General features: G+C 40.4%; 1 protein-coding gene across 7 annotated transcripts in view; it reads left to right on the top strand.

Annotated features, from left to right (window-relative positions):
* Positions 1-22,717, top strand: part of BCAS1 (brain enriched myelin associated protein 1) — a 46,758-nt gene extending 24,041 nt beyond the window's left edge. For 5 of the 7 annotated variants that reach the window (XM_071815545.1, XM_065849937.2, XM_065849936.2 and 2 more), the window contains 6 exons: positions 322-357; positions 678-878; positions 8,435-8,602; positions 13,189-13,254; positions 16,522-16,788; positions 21,619-22,717. In XM_071815545.1, the coding sequence (XP_071671646.1) occupies positions 322-357; positions 678-878; positions 8,435-8,602; positions 13,189-13,254; positions 16,522-16,788; positions 21,619-21,693 (813 nt within the window). In that variant the 3' untranslated portion in view covers positions 21,694-22,717. The remainder of the gene's footprint in view (positions 1-321; positions 358-677; positions 879-8,434; positions 8,603-13,188; positions 13,255-16,521; positions 16,789-21,618) is intronic. The other 2 variants (XM_071815546.1, XM_065849935.2) reach the window with 2 other exon arrangements.
* The last annotated feature ends 201 nt before the right edge of the window (positions 22,718-22,918 follow it).

Genomic DNA, 22,918 nt, shown 5'->3' with positions numbered 1-22,918 from the left:
ACCTGAAGAAACTGGGAATGCGTATGTAAATACACATGTTTTTAAAGAATGAGTTGAGGACCGCAAGCACGGTAGCATAAGCACAAAGCAATTGAACACAAGGCAGCGATGCTGCTGCAGGTAGAGGGATCCGAGCTGGCAGTCCCTGCAGGCAGCGCCGCCTCTGCCACAGACCAGTTTCCATGGTTGCGGGAGCCAGAACTTCCACAAACGTTCACTAAAAATAAAATCGTATGTGACACAGACAATTCCTGAACTGTGTAACTGTGAGCACTGACATTGCCAGACACAGACTTGCCTTTGTGTTTTGTTTCCCTTCAGGCTGCAAAAGAGACCCAACAGACAACTAATACCAAAGTGAGTAGGATGATTCATGTTATCTGTATGAATAACGCAGTCAGGGGTAATTATTGTCATTTTCAGTCTGAAAGACGCTGTTTTAATTTCTTAATCGATCAATTATCTGTTACGAAAGGTGGGTTGCTGTGTATTTTGTTTCTTCTAAGACATTACTTAATTTAAAAGGACAGAACAGTGCAGCCCATGAGCTGCCCCCCTGTTGTGTGGTGTGTCCTGTGCTATGATGCCTGCTGTATGTTCACCTCCTGTGTTTCAAGGTGCTGCGAGTTTTGTCCTTCATAGGTTTCCAACAGCCTGACATCTTTGCTTCTTTTCAGAGCACTGATCAGCAGCCTGTTACCTCTGTAAAACCAGACAAAAATGTCCCTTCCTCCCAAGAGCCGCAGACTAAGCAGAGCACGAAAGCCCCGGAGGCTGCAGCCCAGCAGGCAGCAGTGGCCAGCGAGGCACCCAAAGAGGGGATGAAGGAGAAAGCGTCATCCACTCCTATGCCACTGAGCAAGCTCTTTTGGAAAAAGGTACATCAGGGTTCAGGAGCTGGTCTATCCCGCAGGTCCATCTTCATACAGCGTCGGGAGTTACAGTAAAGCAGCCAAACCTGCAGAGCTGAGCGTATCCCACATGCTAAATGCATGAGGGGCATAAATGATATATGCAGTTAGAAAAGTATATGTGAGCTTTGAGCAATCACATATACACATGGCTAACAACAGCTGTTAGACTACTGCAGAAGAATCTTATAAAACTGCAGTCTTTTAAGCCTCTCCATAGTATTTCCATACTATTTTTGAATGGTATTACAGAAGAAGGAATATTACTCTGTCAATTCAACAGGCTTGTTAAAAATCCCACAGAGATTATAGTATTCTTTACCAAATTACATTATTAATAGAGATATAGGTATAAAACCCCATTTTATTTCCGAGAATTTTTGTATTTGGTTCCTAAAGTCTGAAAACCTAGAACCTGTTGGGTCTATTCTTATTCAACAGAGTGAGTTTCATAGCATAGTGGCTCAGTCTTTAAGTTTGGGACTGAGGTCAATTGTTTGGCAAGACACATTTTTTTCCTGAGGTTAAATAATGATTTCAACTGAAACTAGGACTGATTTTTGAAAACGTGGTTCCTGTTTCCATGATCTTTAGTGGTTTATAACCTGAAGGCTTATTCTTTTCTTGTTTCATTTGAGAGAGGAGCTGTACTGAACTTTACTGAATCACTCTGTGTTGAATAACTGCTTTCCTGGGCTTCTGTTCAAGTTCAAATCCCAGAAATGAACTGCTTCCAAATAATATAGCTATTATCGCTACGGAAACCACCTCTGAGTAGTCTGGCTTATTTGAAAACAGCGATGGGAAGCAGGATGTATGCTGAACATCAGGATGAAATAAGAAAAAAGAGGCCCTCTGGCAGATGGTTGTCTACAGTTTCAATGTAAAACTGAGAATAATAAATCTGGTCTAAACTTCAGTATTTTCATAACGAAGTAACAAGACCTTTTGTGTATTTGAGAAAGGAAGAAAAAGCATAGAAGAAAGGAAAGTTTGCTTGCAGAAAAAATAGTGGAAACTTGCTCCTTGAACGGGAAGTTCTGGGATCTCAAACAACTCGCGGGTTTAATTCTTGCACCCAAATTTTGCCATTCACTTCTGCTTGTTCATGATGATGGGTTTAATTTGTCCAACATCACCATTAAACTAAAGGTAATTACATCAGTGAATGGGAAGTGTCAAGACTTCTCTATAATTCTGAGTAGACATTGGTTGCTACCAAAAGTATTAAGGGTCAGTTAAATAATTTACCCAAATGCATTAAACTACAAGAGTGCATGAAATCTGACTTTTAACTTTGTATAAACGAGGCCATTTCTGCTTAGTCAGGATGATTCCAAACCCAATAAGTTCTGAAACTTTTTCCAAGTTTTCCGGGGTAAATTTCTGTAAGTAGAGAACTTAATTTGTTCCTATGGATTTTAAAAACCCACAACAACAGCAACAAAATCTGCCTACTTAAGCATTGAATCCTTACCTATAAACGGCTGATATTGCTTTACTGGATTTTCTTGATAGAGAATAGTACTATTTCCTTTGATGGAAGATCTTGGTGACCCAGTCAGCTTGAAGCTAAAAAGTTTTGAAAAAGGACCATAGATGTTAAAAAAACAAACAAACAAACAAAAAACCTGTCCTTAGACTACAGATTAACCTCAAACTCAGCTTGGTTTGAGGATTTTAGGGTTTTTTGTGTTTATGTTTGTTTGGTTTTATTTTGTTGTTGTTATGGTTTTGCTGGTTTTTTTCTGCAGTGATCTTGTCTTTCTGTCTGGCACCCTTCATATACTGTCCTTTGCTAGGTTAGAGAAACCAAGCAGGCAACTCCAAGTAGGTGTATAATTCAGTGATGTATCGTCTTTCCTTTTGAACTAACAAACAGCAACCACAACACTCGATAAATCCAGGATTCAGATCCAGCTCCTCTCTTTCCAGGCAGTCTCGCAAATATATATTCTGATGAGATTTCACTTCAAAGTAAAGCGAATGAAGTACCTGTCAGCACGTTGTAGCTAATGCTGTTGCTCTGGCTACAGATGAATAAATATGCAGAAGAAAAAGAAATAAAATGTTTATTCCACTCCTCGGATGGAAACCACTCTGATTCTATTTGCCCCATTTCCTGATCAGTCTGTACAAAAGTTTTCATAACTGTTACTCAAATGCTTGTCATCCTAACATTTTTTAAATACTAAGGAATATTAATAGAAAATTAGTTAGTTATTTTGTGTATTTGTGTTGGAAACCTGGGTTTCAAGACCTTGTAGATATCTGATCAGGGCAGAGAAACATGACACTTCATTTATATCTGATCAAAGCATGCCAGTAACTGATGGAGGAAAGTGACTGAGGGAGCATTATTTAGTAGACTACTCTGTGAATTATCTTTAAAGTGGATATATTTTTTTAAAAAAATAGAATTTTAAGCTATTGCAATTCTGTTGCCATACAAGTGCAGAAAAATTGTGCTCCTCTTACTGAGGGGTATTTACACACTGATAATACAAACAACAAACTGATTAGCTATTAAGTGAAGGAGAATAACACCTTTTATTGCTGAGCCTGCAGCCATATTCTGACAGAGGAAAGCAAAGATGAATATTTGGGTGGAGTGTGTGAGATGTTAAAATTACCCAGGACTTACTAAGCTCCTGTATATTCTAGGATGGGAGCAGTGTCAGGCAGGTGGGAAGGAGATTTTTGGTCTTTTTTTTCCTGGGTAAATGGATGAAAACACTTGAAAGATGATTCCCCCTGGTCAAGAGGGTGAGAAGGACAACAGGCAATGGGCTTCTGGGGGCCAATTCACAACCCAGGTGCTGGCACAGCTGCCATCCTCAACCCAGTGAGTAAATCCAGCAGAACTCAAGTCCAAACCAGGCTGCTGGGCTTCTTGCAGAGCAGCGTGGGTTTAACCATAAGCTGACAGTTGTTAATACTAATTAATTGATGGTCTGAGCTGTCAGGGCTCCAGATCTGCTGGGTGGCACCTTCAGGCAGCAGCTGCAGGTCCTAGGGGCTGCAAGGTGGAGGTCCAAGGGCAGGTTGGTGGAAAAGCTGAGCTGCCTCCATCATCTTTGTGTTGGCAAAGGAGGGCAGGATGGGGCTTGAAGTCTCTCTGGCCCTCCCTGTGTCCTGCCTGTGAGCAGCAGGAACCGATCTCAAGCATGACTGCTCTTTTAAATGGAAATTTCTTGAGCAAAAGGTCACCTCTTGTCTGTGTTGTTAAGATTAAAGCAAAGCTGCTTCCTACAGAAGGTATGACCCAGGAAAAACAGAAGAACGGTTCCCCGAGTCTAATGAAATGCGGTGGAGAGTGCCAGCTCAGGCCCTAGCACAAGATCAAAGCGGGATACAGCGTTTACCTCAATTCTGAGCAAAGATGCAGCAAGCAAAAGGAAAACTCCTATCAAAGTTATCCAGGTCACAAAATAAGTTACGCTCTCATAAGGCAAAAATTTATATGGTCAGGAACCTAGATAAGAAAGTGGTGTAGTAATAGTTCACCAAAACAATAGGAGAGTTTGTAAGAACCAGAAAGGGGACTTGAAAGGTAGAAATAAACTTTCTACCACAACTTTTCTTAAGTAGGCTTATTACCAGAAGAAAATTAGGGACACTATCATTTAATAAATAAAAGAATGCTTCCCAAACACAGGAAAACAGCCTAGTAAATTACTCTTATCTTTACTAGTAGTGTTTTATAAATTAAAATATTATTTTGAAAAAGAAAACACGGGTAGCTCTGTAATACAAAGAACAAAGGATGGTGCTCTTCTAAGTCCTTCAAACAAATGTATCCTGAAATGTTTCCTGAGCTTGGCAGAGTGCCTTTAAAAAAAAAAGAAAAAGCAAATAACTCAATAGCACCTCTGTCTCCATGGGACATAACAGCAGTAGCTGCTAACTTAGGTTGAATTCATTACCATTTGTGTCTAAGGAAATTGGAGGCAGAATTTGGACCCATTAATTGGGTAACCTCAGCTGATGCAATTTATAGGTATAAGGTGATAATTTACACTTATGAGAACACTTACACCATTAAGATTCATAAAGCTGATAGAGCTAGGCTGTTTGCAGATCGTTATTGCACACAAACTGCAGTTTCATCCTAAAGCTGGTCACAAAACTTGACATAATTTTTCTTTTTTTCTCCCGGGTGAAACAGAGAAACTGAGCCCCTTGCTCTAGAGAACAGTTTATGTTAATGTAACATCATTCAAAGTTTATTGACTTTATCTTTGTCAGGTTCTTCCTATTATGCTTTCAATTCCTGCCAGAAACACCTTGGTGATTCTCTTGAACACACAAATGGAAAATTTTCTTCCAGCTTCCTAGGGGAAACAGGAACAAAATTTAAAAACTCTATTCTTAAAAGTATGTCACACAATACACCGTGGTTATGTGTCATCAGAATCTGCCACCGTGGTCAATCTTATTTGAGATGATTTGGTGATGTCTCTAGAGTTTCCTTTTGTTGCAGCATATTGTAATACTCTGATGTGATTGCATGGAACTTGTGGAATCTCCAGCCTTGGAGATACTGAAAACTCAGTAAGTTCCTCAGCAACCTGACGCAATTCCTGCTTTGAGCAGGAGGTTGGACTGGGCCTCCAGAGATACCTTTGCGATCACAAAATCGTAAAAGAAAAATCTTCAGTGTTAATTCAGTCTTACAGAGGGAGATGGAACGACACAGGAATGATTCCTGGAGATAATTACAACAAAGTTATCACAATTTTTTTAAATAGCAAGCCAAAGATCTCAAACAAGATAACCTGTAACTTCTACAACAACATCGATATGGCTAATAGAGTACCAAATTTAACTGTGTAGGTATGTTGGATAGCTATGACTTAAAAAAAAAAATAGAAAAGCTTAAATCTTGTTTTAATATATCTAAAGTCTCCTATGGAATCCATGTACAAAAAGTCACTATTTACTTTAAACCAATCAGTCTCACAACAGTTGACTATCACCTAGCTCTTTTCTTTATCAAAATAGAGGGTGCTTTTCAGAGTTGAGCAGAGTTGAGTGTTTGTCACCAGCAGTGACACTAACACCATTGCATGGACAGATCTCAAGAGACAAACCTCATTTGGGCTGCAGCTGTGCCAGCAGCGACACGATCCCGAACCCTGAGCTCTGAACGATGGGCTCCCAGAAGCTACGGTGCCGCTTTATCGAGTCACTGCTTCAACTCATGCAATCAATCATCTCCTTCAAGCAAATAGAGGGTGAATTGATTACATGTATGTGTGAATAAGCAGAAATATAGATTAAACTTATTACAGATTGATTATCTCAAAAATGTGCATAAATATAAATTAAATCTCCAATTTCATGGGAAAGCAGGCTGCGTTGCGGTCATCTCAGGCAGCAGGGGACAAGGAATATTTATTCCCTCATGGTTCTTCTCCCCTTCCACCCCCTAAATGTTCATTTCTTCCACAAAAGGGTGAGGAACAAAGCCAAATCTCTCATGCTGCTGTAGCCATCATGGTGAGTCCCCATCTTCCACCTTGTGTGTGGGGTCCCCCAACTCAAAGAGAATTTGGTAGAACTAAAAGGTATAATACAGAGAGAAAGATGTATAAATACATTGAATGGCTTCTGTATGAAGAACTACACAGATTACGTTTTGCTTGTTTGTTTTGAGGGTTTTTTTGCTCAGAAAGAGGTTGGCAGAAAGGAAGATGACAGCAGTGTGCAGAATGACTACTGTAACATAAAAGGTGAACAGGAAAGATCAGTCACGGCTCAAAATAAAAGCGGTAGAGTATCAAATAGAATTATTTTGTGACAAACAAAAATAAAGTACTTAAAAAAAAAAAAATAAAGGACATTATAGCTGTAGAATTCTTTCCCACAGGATGCTCCTGGATGTCAGGAATTTCTATCAACCCCAAAAAATGTTCAGCTAAATTTCTGTAGGAAAAAAAAATCCATCAAGGACTATTAAAGATATTACATGGGAATTGTTGAGTTGAAGACAATTGGAAAGTACATGAGGGCAGCAGTAGTGTGAGCTCCTGCTGGAGGGGGTAACAATTTTTTACTGCTCTGAGACAGGCTATGGGCTGGGGTGAATCTGTGGTGTTATCTTTTAGATTGTTCTCATGTTCATGTGGCTAAAATCAACTTGTACAGAATAATTATGAGTATGCTTTACATGTAAGTTTTGCAAGAATTTGTAAAAATTGCAAAATCCAAATAATTGAGATTTAGTTACAGCAGTTCTTTTGCATAATAACCATAGTATATATTTCAGCTCTAACCATGCAGTACTTTTAAACAGCAGCATGTGTTGAAATGCCAATACCTTGGGTAACTGCTTCAGTAGTAGAGGCTGAGGTTGCAACTTGTCCTGCTTTAGTAACATTCTGTACCTTTCGTCAATAGGCTGATGAAGGGCTTGCTTCAGGTCAGATTACCTGGCTGTTAGCATAAGAGCTTCTTTTTATGGCAGAAAGATACTTCTTTACACAGTTACAGTGGGATAGGAATTGTCTGGTGGTTCTTGAGGGCACAGACAAATGTTATTTCCCAGGGCAGGTGGGTCATGTTTTCTGCTCTGCAGTTTTTGATGTTCACTTAAACACACTGAGCATCGCCCAGGTAGCCTCAAGAAAGCTGTGGAATGAGATATGCAAAGGATTAATAGACAAATCTTACAGGGATCCATATTTTGGAGGAATTTACAAAACGCATACCTCTGTTCAAAGCACTATTAGAACAGAAGAAACTTTCCAGTAATAGACAAAAGCTCAGAGGGACCCAAAGCCCTTCTATAAAGAGAACACTGCTGAGTACCTGGCAGTTTTTCCTGAACATGAATGAGGGTCAACGCTATCAAAGAGGGTGACTGTGACCCATGGGATTAGGTGAAATAATAGATGAGCTACTTAACTACCTTGTACCTCAGGAAGTCATTTATGTCTTGCAACTGGGAACAGGAGCTGGTGTTGTGAATGTGACTGGTCTGAGAACACTGTGCCTGGACACTTCTATATTCAGTGAGAAAGGTGCTAAATGGCAATTAAACAATTAATAAGGTCCATGGTGTGTCTTAATCCTATTCCTACTCTTATGTGCAGATATCTGGGTGTGATCATTCTCATTTTTACTGGTTTTACCTGAGCATTGTCTAGGTAGGGCACACACCACTCTATGTAATTTCGTGTAAACTTCCTTTTTAGAATTCTAATCAAAGATAAATTATTATGTATGGGAAGTGGTACTGCAATTCAAGAAAGGCTATTTCTCCAATCTAAACAAGTGCTTTAAATCCCGTAAGCTGATATACTAAATGAAAATCCTGAAGAAACGTGTACAGATACAGCGAAGCTGCGAACGTTTGTGCCACGTTTGTTTCTGATGGACTAACTTACCGTGCTGTTGAAGCACTTTGGTTGGAAAAGAGAAAAAAAGAGAAAAAAACCAAACAAACTAGGTGATTAAGTCTGAATGTTTTTATGGTTTTTTTTCCCCACTTTCTTAATATTTACCAAAACTAACCCCAGAATGCATCAGAAGAAGCGGAGATTGTAAGCAACGAGAAAGCAGATGCATCTTTAGAAGCCGTGGCTCCTGACAAAGATGAGAGTAAGAGCCCAGAAGCTGCGGAAGTGAAACCTAGAAGAGAAGAAAGTAAAACCCCCAAAGCAAACCTGAGGAAGTTTTTTAAGTTGGTAAGTAAGCAAAACACGGAATTCGGGAGTTTAGACTGATGCGTCCGTTGCAAGCGGGTGGCAGATCTTTTGAAAATGGATGTTGGTAAGAGTGCGGGAGTGCAGCTCTTCCCGTTTGCAGCCCTTGTCACACACTCGAGCCCCGGTGTCCCCCCCCACAGCCCCGGTGTTCCCCCCACCCCCCCCATCTCCCCGTGTCCCCCCCGCGCGTTCCGCGTCCTGCACCGCCCCCTGGTGGTCCGGCCGGGAAAAGCCGCGGTGGCCGCGTCCCCCCCACCCCGAGGTGGCCCAGGGCGGGTCAAGGGGCTCGATGCAGAATTCGCGATTGTCGCCGAGGAGCCTCCAGCTTCTCAAGTCGCTTCTGCTGGGTGATGTGAGAGCTGGGCAGATCATCCCGGAGGAAAACAGCTGCTCTTAGCTGCGGCAGCATCGAGCATCCCCGCACTGCGCTGTTGTCAAGTCCTGTGCTTGCATCAGAGAGTCAGATTTTTAATAGCGAAACCTTTCTTTGGCAGCTTATGTAGGTTAGCTAAACTGGCATGTAAAACGATTCAATTGCTGCTTCGAGGATGTCATACATTAGACGGAAAAAAAAAAGGCACAGAGTAGAATCTAATCCTTCTTCCCAAAAGAAGATGAGGTGATGGTGTGGCTGGTATCATCTTGTGGTTATGGGTTATAACCCTGACGGATCAGTGCATGGGCAGCAGCCAGGCAGCATTGCTCAAAAGAGTCTAGAAAAGCAGCCAGGAAAATAATCCAAGTCTAGAACTAACACTTCTCTGATCAAAACTGTAGTAGACCCTGAGGATTTATATAGCAATTGATCTATTTTGGCAAGGTTCCCAAATGTGTATGAAAGGTTTCTATTTTTTTAATCAGCGCTGTTTCAGGCAGCACATGGTGTGGGAGTCAGAGTAGCTTATACATTAAAATGTGAAAAAGGTAGTTTCTTGTAACACAATAGCAGAGGTTGTCTGAACTGTGTCCTCTCAGGCACATGCTGGTACATAGAGCTGTGAACAGTTACATTGTGAATGGTTAAGACTCATGAGTCAGATCCTAGAATCCCAGAATGCCAGGGACTGGAAGGGACCTGGAAAGCTCATCCAGTGCAATCCCCCCATGGAGCAGGAACACCCAGCTGAGGTTCCACAGGAAGCTGTCCGGGGGCGGTTGAATGTCTGCAGAGAAGGAGACATAGAGGAACTCCATCCTTAGCATCTCTCACCCGAAGCACTGGGGATGAAATGATGTCTTCACATGGTTGCATCTGTTCAACCTCTTTCACTTGCTAATCTGGACAAACCTCAGTCAATGCCAAAAATACACCTCGTAGAGGAATTCTCCCTCCTTGTTGCAGATGAAGGAGCCATGAATAAGATAAGATCTTGATCAGAGTGGGTTCTTCTGTCTCTGAAACAAACTCTGCTTGTCAGTGGGAAGGAATGTGGCAGGACTTCCTCAACAAAACCCAGGCTCTTGTTTACTGATATACTTTATTGTTTAGTCTTCATTCTGGCAAAAGATGGATTATTGTTCTGGCGTCTGAAAGAGATTGACTTTTAATTTTAGTTTAACATGATTGTCTACTGGGTTTCTCTTCTGCCTGCAGAAGATGATCCCAAGGTATTCTGATAACATCTGCAGTTGTGTTACACAGGTTAACCACCCAGCTGCCTAAGAGAAGGTAGCTCAACTTAGAAGTCAAGACCGGGACTCAGAAATTCAGTTTAATTCTACTCCAGTCTACCGTAAGCCTCAGACAGACAAGTCAGTTATTTGTTTAGGCGCCTCAGCTTTGACATATTTTGCTCAGAAAGCACAAGCACAGACTGATAGCAAGTAAAACATTTAGATCCATCGCACTACAGCTAACACTGTTGACACAAGGATAACCACTGCAAAATCTAGGAGTAATTTAGTCTGGGAAAAGCGGTGTGTATCTCTGAGACTGCCTGCTGACTTGTTCAGTGCACATGTCCCTTATTTGTGATGAATTGTTTGCAATTGCAAAGGTCACAAAAGTGACTGCTGCAGTTAAAATGGGAGAGGGTTAACCAGTGCTATAAAAGCTATTGGGAAATTATTGAAATACATAAAGTATTAGTTTAAAGGTCTGTGGTTCAATGAGATGAAGAAATATCACTGTTCTTTTATCTAATTAGGCTACTCCCACATGAACGTGAAATCGTGCTGCCCGTTGAAAGGCACTCATGCCTCATTATTCACAATCAAATAAGTACCTTATTTACTGGGTGGGGTAGATCAGGCCCCCTAAAGGCCCCGAGTGGAGGTGAGCAGGTCTGAGAGCCCCTTAATGTCTAGGACACATCAGATTATGTGCACCCTGAAAGCTCCTGCTTTTCTCCATAGAACGCAAATACATGCAAAGCTAAGTAAGATAAATCCTTTCAAATAGCTGGTTGGAGATATATTGTGGAGATAAGAAGGGTGTAAAACGGCATTTTTTGATCAGAACAAGCAGAATTACCAACTGTAAACTGAGGCTGTAGCCTTTGTCCTCAGCCGGGAAGGTGACAGGTTGGTCTGAGATAGCGCTGAGTATGGCCGAATGAAACATCCTATTTCTGCATCAATGAAGATGCTCCCAAAGACGATATTTCTTTCTGGAATGACGTAAAGATTATTTCCAAATTGCGTCCAGTGTCTGTGTTGGCCACACTTCCCCATGTAAATAAACTTTTACATAATAAATAGTATCTGGAATGAAGAATAACTATTTTATGTTGTCCCACCTTAATTTTCCTTCATCGTTCATGAAAATGTAGCAAGTGTATTACCTGTCCCCACCCTCCTCCATTTAAAGATATGCTGATCCACCCTTAGGGCTGCAGAAAGCAGAAAAGCCCTTTAGGGAGCTTGCAGCAGCAGCAATCCACAAGTGAGCAAAGGCAGGGACGGGAGGTCAGCAGCACTCAGAGAAATCCCTGTGATCACTGCAGGGTTTGACTGAGGGCAAGAGGAAACTTGGTCTAGGCAAAGACCTTAAAGACTTTACTTTGTCACTTATGACCTTGTAAACAAAATAATGGATTGCTAAAGATTGGCTAAAGCAGGGTTTTTCTTAGTTTTTTTCCTTTTTGTTTTTGAGGAAAAAAGTAACAAAGTGATTACTGTTAGAGCACAAACTTTTTTTTCCAGAAGGCATTTAAAGACTTATTGAAATAGAAACGCGCAGACTAGACCTTGTCACAACACATCTTCATGCACTCTGGACTGAGTTTCTGTCCTGTAAGGTTAAGACAGACCACACTCTGCTTCCTCCCCTCCATTTCTGCAACCTCTTACACACAGATAAAGAATCACGAGCATAAAGATGCAAGAGATTGCGCAGCAGCGTGTTCCAGAAAGAGATTTTTTCCCAGAATTTGCGACAAATCATGAATTGTCATGGAGTAGGTTAGTTTTCTATCATGCTGCTGTTATATGTTGATTTTATGTGGTTTTATAAGAAAATCAGAGAATGATATAGGTCCTCGCAATAACACCTTACATAGGATCAAACTGATACTGTTGTGCTTCAAGCAACAAATCTTCAAGCTGCAGAAAACCACAAACCCGCCTGATCTATCTTTAGAACAGAAGTCACATCCTTTCATTGTTTTCATTGAACTTATACAATGAAAAATGGCATTTAAATTTGGGCACTTTGAATTTCTGGAGTTTGTTTTACTGCTAAACTCTGTGGTTTATATGGTGCTCAAGAGGATAACACGTTACACCCTCTAATATGCTTTTTAATTAAATGTGTTCATACCATTCCTTCTGTTTATCTGGTGTTACTAATTGTAACTAAACCTCAATCTAATTGTCACAAATCTTCTAATTTTTTTTCTCATTAAGCTAGTTTTGCCAAACAGGTTTTTCTCGTTCTTAAAAATAGATAGAAACAAGGGATCATACCTCAAAAACCAACAGATTTCAGAGTGAGGGTTTGTTCTGAATGAGCCATCAGTGCCACAGGCTCAGGGTCTGCTCAGGCTGGGCAGGAGCACCAAGCAGGGCCGTTCATTAGGTGTCTATGGAGAGAAGGCACAGACCAGAAAGCTGAAATTGTGAGAAATGGATGCCGATGCTAAAATATAAAAATATATCCATAAAGCTGAGTGGGTTTTAATTATTCACGGGATATGCACTTAGTATGATCGTTAAATTGAAAAGAAGTCCCGCTAGATCTTGTAAGACAGATTTGCCTCCGAAAAGCAAGCAAAAGCTCTTTCCTAGGAAACTCCAGTGGCAGGGCTGATAGCGCTGCCTTGTTTACCGGCTGATATGATCTCTGATCTGCTGAGACCTCATTCATATTTCTCAAGCCTTAATGGGAAAATCGCCTTGCAAGAGACAATCACTTCACATAGAAAAGAACCAGCAGAAATCTGCCTTGGAGATGTGGCTGTTTCAAAAATGGTGGCAGAGTTTCTGAAATGTCTGGTTTGGTTTTAGTGTTGTGAAGAGCACCCTTAAATCAAACCTTATATTTTTGCTTCATGTGTGTTTTTATATTGAGCTCATACCTCGAACAGCAACCCAGTTAGAAGTGCTATAATCCTTTGTTATTTTAGTCAGTCAAGGGTGCTGGAGGCACAGCCGGTTCAGAAGAGGTAAATGGTCCAAATCCCAATCACCAAGTAAGTGCCTGGATCTTTTCATTTTTTGGTGATGGGTTCTTGTCACCTACTTCAACTCAACTGTAGCTTTTGAAATGTAAAACTCACTGAAAAAAGGGTGCTCTGTGTTCACTGAGCCTCACAGATTTATGTATTTCTTTATCTATTTATTTTATCTATTCGTACAATTAAACAAGATTTTAAAGGGTTCCTACCAGATTTTAAGAAACGATTTTTTCCAGGTGTGTTCCTTTTCTTAACATTAGTGGGTTTATTTTCAATTTTATTCCTGTTTCTCTTGCTATTCTTTTACTTGCTGCATGTACCTTGGCTTCAGCAGTGAGACTAAATACACACAGCCAGAATAATTTTGACTTTGTTGATTTACTTGTCTGCTGAGGAAAGGACCATTTAGGTGAAAACTCTATAGAACAGGAAGTAAAGTGAGAATGAAAACTGTTCATTGATGTTTGACAAAAGCTACGTAAATAGTTTTTCTTATTCTGATTTTGTTTCTTCTGTGTTCATAAAAGCTAAACCAAAACTTTGCATGTTACATTCCTGGGTCTACCTTTTATCATTTTAATTAGCAGCCAGTTGCCTTCCTTTTTTTTTTAAATCAACTTATTGTCTTCCTTCTTCTCTCACTTGCACTGGTGTAAATTAGCACAGTTTTATTGCACAGAAGAACTCAAGGAAGGTTTTATCTGCTATTGGCTTTTTCCTTTTTTAGAACTTCTGTGAAATGATCTCCTTAAATGACGCTATTGCATCTCTGGAATGCTGTGATTCTTCTTTGGTTTTCATCACCATCGTTCTGTATGCTACCGAAATACACTACAACACTGACCCAAAATCTGCAGAAATTTAGGGGGTTGCCATTTGCACTTAAAAAGCAGCCTGGGATTAAGGTCTTCTGTAGCACAGTGGGGAAAAATAGTATCCTGCTAATCTTTTTCAAGTGGCACTGTCAATGTTGAGAGAGTAGAAGCAATCTGTCAGGTGCAGATCACCCTTTAAAATAAGAAACATTAACATGTTTCATTATTCATAGGCTTCACTTTGTATTTCCTGAGCTGCTCCCATCAATATAAAATATGCCAATTTCCTGCCTTTCAAGGTTAATATGAAATACCTCAAAGAGATTATCTGATTGGATTTTTTTCCCCGTTATTTTGCCCGGAAAATGTATTATGAATATTTTTTTAAGTGTTTAGTTTGACTAACATCAAAGGCTCAAACCTGCTCACAGAAACAGCCCCGGTGCATCCAGTTCGGATTTGGCTGTGATATTGTAACCAAGGCACCTACACAGACACGTGTGTGGTGACGAAGGCTCGACTCTAATTTTACAGCCGCAGAATAAACCCACAGATTTCACAGCATGTTAATAAGGGTTAGAAGTTGTTCTGGCACCTTTGAACTCAGACCTATCCATTCTCATAACTGTATTTTTGGTGCTGTGGTTATTATTGAATTGAATGTGCACATTTGCAGTTGTACCAAAGAGAAACATTTCACAAGCGAGCTGAGGCAAATGAGAGTAAGAAGGATCTCGTCAAACTAGCCAGCGGGTTTAGCAACTGAGAGCTTCCCGTCTGACAGATAAAATGAGGGAGAAAGAAAGAGAATTGAATTTGAGTTTATGAAGTTCTGCTCATCCTTGTTCTGGGAGAGCTCCTGCTTCACTTGGATGCTCAGAAGCGCATCCAGGCAGGTCTTTCTGCTCAAGGAAGGTGAACATGATGCGGGTGGTGTGCGGTGTCTGTGTAGCCCCAAACAACACTCCTCCTGTACTCTGGGGTTACCGGATTTGCTTTAATAAACTATCAACACTCAGTTGGTGCCTGCACATGGTATATGTGTCTACTGACCACCTGCATCTCCAGCTTTCGTGTGCTGTCTTCATGTATCTCCTGCAGAACTAGAGCAAAGACCAGCTTCACGACTGTATTTTTTTAAGTCTAAAAGCAGATAAATCTAGATAGAAGCAAAAATACACTCACATATGTCTGTCCTTTGGAATAGGAAATAGTTAAATGAAACCACACATTTTGTCAAGGATTTAAGCCTACTGGTCAAGACTGTATTAAATGGTTGTAGCTTTTATAATTTAAATGTGGTAAGAAAGGCAAATCAAGTGCAAAAAGCCAGTGGTAGTACTTCTACCGCCTCTCATTCTTGTTTCTCCAAAATTAGAGTGGCTTGAGGTGTTTTTTACTTTTTTAAATAGGTATGAGAGATGTGTTTGCATTCTGTTTCTCTAGAGTGTCTGCTTTCAGGTTTTTCTCTGAAATCATGCTATCTAAAAGTGGCTTTGTTTTTAACAAATCTAAGCTTATCATGTGAGCATATAGCCCTAGGCCTTTAGAAGAACACCAGGTATTTCAAGACTCATGGCAAAATCCCCAAAACTGGAAAGTTACATAACATTAAGCTCTGGGCCTGTGAGCAGATAAAAAATCTCCAGCTTTTCAACATGGTCAATTTGCGTGCTATTTTAATTATTATGTTAATTAATAAGGCAACATGATTTTATGCATAAGAAAAAAAGAAAACCTCATTTGCAAACAGATTTCTTAGCAAAAACATATCTAGCCATTTGCTACTCTGCAAACAGCGACAGTTTTGTTGTCTTATCCTTTGTTTGCCAGGTATTATTTTTCTCCTGTGAACTTCAAACATATCCCCTACTTCTGAGTTTCAGAATCTCTTCCTTTACTATAAATAGGTGCTCTGTCTTTGTGTTTGTCTTTGGAATATTTGCTGTCTCTTCTTGTGTGCTTTTACACGAAGTTTTTTACAACGCTGCGGCCAAACTCTGTGTTAATAATTTGGTGGAGTGTTGCAGTTTTATAGCTGACTTGCTTTCATCCTTTGATTTATCTTTCTCTTGCACTTTTTGGGTGCGTTCAGAGCCTGGGATGCAAAAGCTGGGGCAGTCTCTGTTGGTAGTGCACGCTCGTGACTCTGTGTCTTCCCATGCATGTTCTCTGCCTCCTAAAACAGCCTCAGCATAGACATATATGTAAATAAAGCAAGTCTATGCAGGGATGGTTTGATCTTGCAGTCTTTGCTCACGTAATTCTACCAACTCCCTGGGAGTCCTTCCCCAAGTCAAGGCTGCAGGAGTTCATCCCAAATTCTGTAAATGAAAACTTGTTGGACAGCAGGATTTCTCCCTGCCAGGTGGCCTTTCATTTTTATTTTTTTTAACATATTTATGGATCGCTTTCTAAAATGTTTGTGTTACGCACTAAAAATAACCCTTGTTTGAAACTGCTTTAGACGTTGAACTCCACAGAGAGGCCAGTTGCCCCAGCTGAAAGTGAACCTGTGGGCCAAAAGAGCAAAGAGAGTTCAAAAGACAAGAAGTCCCCGGCGGAGCTGAGCAAGCAGAAAGGCAGCAAACAGGAGCCCAGGGAGCAGCCGGACTCCCGGGAGCAGCCGGCAGCCGAGACCGACTCCATCCAGAACGGAGGAGACGCTTCCAAGGAACCCTCCTTCAAGAAGCCAGAGAAGAGGCAGTCACTCGGAGGGTTCTTTAAGGGCCTTGTACGTTAACTTGATCTTATATTTTTTAGCAGTTTTTCAGCTGATTTAAGCACCCAACCTGTAAGCTGTTAACTATGTGAGGTTTGTGCTCCGCCGGAGTGCAACTGCACAAGCAGCTTGCAGGGCTAAGACCAGATGAGAGCAAAGGAGAGAAAACTTGGGCCTCAGGGTACTGATTCACAGGCAGGTATGGTTTAATACAGCAGGGTTACAGTCGTTCCCACACCCCTGTTGTAGAGGTTCATGCCTTGTCTACAGAGATGAGTCAACTCTTCCTGTAGCTGGTACTGAACCACCTACAAATTAGTGTGTTTATTGAGGAAAAGTGGAAGTGGTGCTGGTCTACAGGAGTAACATGTCTGCCATGGTGGAGGTTCAGCTGCTGCTTCAGAGCAGCCAGGACATCCCTGCAAGGTGAGAAATCCCTGCAAGGACAAAATCAACGTAGACCACTGGGTGGGTGGGAACCAGCATAGTGGTCACAAGTTATGCACCTTGTGTTAGCAATCAGTTACAGACTAGTTAAAGCGTACCAAAAAAAAATTATACATAATATTTTTTCTCCCTGCTTTATTTTGTTAAATCTTACCCTAAATTTGCTATGCCCCTTCCACTAAAACCTGAAATGTAGAAATTACAGTATTTAGCATTCTAAAAATCTGGGTTTCTATAAGGCTTGGAGTTACCGATGTAGCTAGTGGTTCCTCAGATAATTAAATAGATAGAAACACTGTTTTCCCCCTTGTCCATATTCAAAGGCCAATGTAGAAATTAAAGCACAACTTAGACCCCTGACTGCCTCTCAAGTGTCTGCAAGAGGTTTCCATTGCTTTTTATAAATCAGTTGGAAGGACGCAGTTTGTTCCTCTGTCCTCACACTGTCCCAAGAGCAATAGGGTCATTTTCAGCGTCTTTTGGGAACCTTGTGTGTGAACTGAGTGTCATCTCAAATGTCAAGTGATGTAAAGAACCTAAACAGCTTTGTCTGTTACCTGCAGTGATTCCTAGCGAATCTGGCCCCCTGAGGGACATGACATGCAGCTTTTCTTCCTTCTTCCCTACCCTGCTTCCAGGGCTGTCAGGAAAGAACACGACAGCGAGGCGATCCTCCAGGCCTGAAAGAAGAACGGTCAAGAAATAGATAGTGAAATGGCAATGCAGATTTAAAAATTAGCCTTGTTAGGACACTGGGTTATAAAGTTAGGCTGCCATGCAGACCAGTATGACTCATGCAGACACAGATGTTTTTCCACATCATAAGAAGTATTTAATTTGCACACATTTCGCAGAATTACTATGTATCCTACAGAGGGCAATTTGCATTACCAAAATAATTATACATTAGAAGGGGAATTAAGAACGAAAGAAAAATAACTTTCTGCAATATTCATTAGCAACAGTTCAGCCACTTCTGCTTGCTGTTTCACCCCATTTGTTCTGAGCTAAAATCCTCGCCCATCACAAAATCAGTGGGATTTTCCTGTAGTTTCAGTGGAGAAAGGAAATCATGGAGTTACCTGGAGTAACTACAACTTGCATTGGTTTCCACTCACCTTGACTCCCAGTGAAGTCAAAAGGAGAAATCTTTTTGCCCAGCGCAATTTTTCATGTATTTTAACAATAGGTACAAATTTAGAATTATTCCAGAAAGAGAGATACGAGGAAGTACAAGTGAGGGAGTAAACACGTTTTCAAGTGCAAGTTCATGAAAGGCACAGAGAGGAGCAGGAAAGGTGTCTCTGATTTAAAAGACAAGAAAAAGCTTTTTGATCAAGAGAGGAGATGACGGAGAGGTAAAAAGACCATTTGAGGGAAAAATGCAGAATAAATGTAGAGGAAGTAGAGATGTTCTATGAGATATTTGTGCTTGCTCAAGTAGTATGCCAGATAGTTTGGCTGCATAGTTCCTTATCTTCTGTTGCAATTATAGAGGCCAACAGTGTTCCTACAGCTTCCCTCTCCCATTAACAGAGGATGGCACTTTACAAAAAAAGCAAAGTTTTTGGTGATAACAGTTTAGCTGATTTGATCACTTTATTGCACTTTTGAATTGGAAGGCAGAGGCGGGGGGAACACAATGAGGTCTGTGTATAGAAAATATGTCTCAGAAAATGACTACCTCTTTTTGAATATCCCCAAGAAGATTACCCACACCTAAGAAACCTAGTTCTGCAATGCTTCTAAAAGATAATCTACACATCTCCTAGGCAATTATACTAAGTCCCAGGAAGGTGTAATCATTAATCTAAAAGCATTAGATCACACAAAAAACAATGCCAGAATTTTCATTTGAAGATAACAGCTCCAATATCTGGTAACAACTCATCAGAAATATTAAGCTTTACACTGATAAAATGGAAGCAGGAGATATTTAAGAGGAGATCCAGCAGGCCTTACGCGCTCACACAGCCTGTGCCCACTGAGATCTTCCTAATTTCTGGTGAGCTATTTCCACAGCAGCTGTTTTAACACCACTCTGTCAATTCCTGTGGGTAAAGGCACCGAGTACGAGGATGTCAGAGTGCAGGAATGCAGCCCATGAGAACGCGTCGGCTCAAGCACCGGCTGAAACTTTCGATTCAAATGGAGCCACTTATGCAAGCAAACAGTGCCACAGCCCAGCTGCGTGGTTTTAGCCCAGACGATAAGGTCCAGTGGCTGTTCCTATGGTAAAAGAGATTAATTTATAAGGTATACAAAATGCAAAGGTATTTAGTGAGCCTTAGAAAGATTAGATTAGAGAAGAAGAATAAAAAAAAAAGATTAATGGCATTGTTTTCTGAGCTGGAATAACTCATGCTTAAGTTGTCAGAAGCTGGGAGTGCTTAGCATGTGGAAACTATTCTGACCTTTTCTGATCAGAGTAGCTGGTATATCGACACAAACTTGTCCTGAGCACAAGCTGGGAAAAAAAAATATACCCCAATAGTATGACATTCCTGTGTGTGTACTTTAAAGTGCTCTGCCCAAAGTAATGCATTCCAGCTTAACTGTCCCAAATGCAGACAACTTCCACGGCACCGAAAGGGGTTCTGCAGAGTAACTGGGAGCTGGTGGTACCTGTGCCTCTGAATCAGATGCAAAGCTGGAATTTGTCCGTTAAAAGGGCAGGAACAAAGTTCTTTCTTTCACACTGAGCTTGGAAATTCCAGTTTAACAAGAATCATTAGACAGCCTCCCTCAAAGCTTCCTGCTTTAATCAGCAACCACCTTGAAAATGGGTGCAGCAGGGAGACTGTAGTATAAGCAAATAACTAATGATACTTCTGCAAATGTCCTAAATGAACCAAAATGGGGATTTTCTAAAATACACTTCCCTTTCTCTACTTGTCCCTCCACCCATTTATAGGAAGAATGGCAAATAGTATCATCGTGTTTCCTAAGTCAGTCTAGAACACACTTAAAATCTTCATGCATCAGACAGAAACAGCTACAGTTGACAGACTCCATTATTCTTGTAACATGTGAAATCTTCTAACTGATGTGTAGGGCTTTAGGGTTGCTGGATAAATTTGGGATGACTAGCTCATTTGGTATTGTTTGATGAATACTAGAAACTATTACATTTTTTAACATGTCCTCCATTTGTTGCTACATAGAAGTGGCCAAAACACTTTATTCTGTTCTAGAGCGTCTTCCGAACTCAACACCAATGTAAGCAGAAGCAAACCCGCTGCAGCCAGCTGAGCTGCATGAGATTATAGTTAGTTTAAGACAAGGGATTCTTTTAGCCCGTTGTGATTTTTGGCTGCTCTTTTTTATACTTAGATTTTCAAAGGTGAAAAGTTAAAAGAATATCAGTGAGGTGGAGTCTAATCAGTATAAAAACCCCACTGCCTCTACTTCCCTGAAGGAGATGAGCAAGTTCAGCTCCTTCACTGTCCAGGTCTGACACAGAACAGCCCTACAGTGACCTGAAGTGATGAGTCAGGTTCCCAGCGTGAAACTCACTGTGTGAAAGGACAACTCGTGTGTGATTCTGCACAGTTTCTATTCCAGGGAGAGCACGCAGCAGTCACCTTTAGCTTTGTCACGCTGTTTTTTCTGTTTAGCACGTAATGACTTAAGCATCTGGCTACAAACAGGATTGGCATCCTATGCAATGTTAACAGTGACCTCTGAAACAGTGTTTGTGGATCCATTTTGCTGTTGTGTTCTGAAGTTTTGATGGCTTCAAGGCCAGTGAAATTAGTTCAAGGCATCTTAAGCCAAGTTTTTATCAATTACTAGTCAAAAATTTAGTTGGTATAGCTAGATCTATGCATTTCCTTCAACTAAGCCAGATTAGTGTCTTGAACTGGTTCCAAAATCAGAATTATCTTTGTAGTGTAAAAAAAGCTTTTTCACTCCAGCATTATCAAATACTTGTCATGCATAAAAGTATTTAATGTTCCTTTAACTCAGAGCAGACCAAGGCTGGCTATGATACACTATTAATCATGCTTGAAGGACTCTTAGCATGGTTTCAGCAAACGGTTTAAGCCAGGGAAATTTTAGAGAAAGTTATGTCAAAACTACAATACTACAAGTACACAGCAACATGTCTCTGGTATGTTAATCCAGTTTCTAAATACAATTGCTTTCCATGCTGACTGGTATAATTATATTAAAATAACCAACACATTTAGGCAAAGCTTCAATCAGTAGCTTTCTGGGATTATCATTATACAGATGGTGCTTATATACTTACGCATGTTAAATACAGGGCAAATTAAGAAAAGCAGAGAGGTGAAATAAGTGGAAAATATCTGGTAGCAAAACATTAATCCCAGATTTAACTGTTCTGAAACATTTGAAAATTTTTATAAATGTCTGTATCTTATTCCACAGGGTTCCAAAAGGATGTCTGATGCAGAAGTGCAAACAGATCCAGTGTCCATCCTACCTGCTGGGAAATCCAAGTAATGAATCCGCTTGGCTGCTGAAGGATCAGCAGCTCTCTCTAAGCTCCCTTGCAGTAGAGATGACTCATTATTTTCCTTTACATGGCTGTCATCAAATGCCTGAGGCTAAAGCAAACACTGGTGTATCATTTAAGGTATATCATTTACAGGGTTTGTTCATCAGATGTTAGAAAGCAACTCTAAAGATCACCGAGCAATGTGTAGTATATTTAAAGAAAGACCATGTGGATGATTTCAAGTCTATAGAGGGTAGAGTATGTAAGGTAAGAAAGCGGCAGTGAATTAAATAAATGGCAGAAAAAAAATGCATGTGACAAAGGAATGCAGTTTGTGCAGCAAGGCATGAGCAGCAAATCCTCAGCTTTAGAGAACTTTAAAGCAGCCAGGAAAAAAAACTAAAAAAAAAAAAAATCTCCTTTGATAAACGTTTTACTTAAATGTAAAAACAACCAAGCCACCTTTTGTGGTTTTCAATAGAGCTGAAATTAGCAAAAAGTCTGCAGTATAATTGAATCAGTGGTTATAAAGCTTCATCTTGGTTATTAATGTAAATTAAAACGCTAAAATGCAAAGGCTTTCCATGATTGAGACAACTTCTCGTTTATCTTGGTGAGGTGGGATAACAAATTAAAAACTCGTTAAGGTTCTAATAGAACACCAGGGGGCACCCGCGGCCCCCCCGTAGCCCTAACGCCAAGGCTGTACCTACAATCCTGGTATTAATGTTTTTCAGATGATAGGAAACTTAGTTATTTCATCAAATATTTGTTTATATCCGTACTTGTAATTAATCCTAATAAAAACCAAAATCCAGGCACCTCCCTGCTTCACACGAGTCCTGTAATAACTGTAGTTAATAAATTTTACAGAAAATTAAGATTACTGTGGTTTATTCAACCCTGGGCTAACCTGGGCAGGGAACCATGGGCCTGACATTTTAATCCACACTAGCATCTGAATGATAGAGTACTGTATATTTTGACCATATTATGATTAAATAAATGAATACTTACCCTTTTAAAAAATCATTTGCTGCTTTAATCTTCAGACAAAGTTTGTGATTTACATCACTGTTTCCTGATGATTGATGTGACATTAATGCATAAATCAACACATAAAACCCCTGCCTGTTAAGTTAATAGACGTCATTCTTAATTTGAGTAAAGATTACAACTGGAAATCAAGCAAGAATTCTGTAAAATCTGCAAAATTAGATTTCTAAGTAG

This window comes from Patagioenas fasciata, chromosome 16 (assembly GCF_037038585.1).
Source record: "Patagioenas fasciata isolate bPatFas1 chromosome 16, bPatFas1.hap1, whole genome shotgun sequence".
Lineage (NCBI taxonomy): Eukaryota > Metazoa > Chordata > Aves > Columbiformes > Columbidae > Patagioenas > Patagioenas fasciata.
This window is presented reverse-complemented; position numbering and strand designations above follow the sequence as displayed.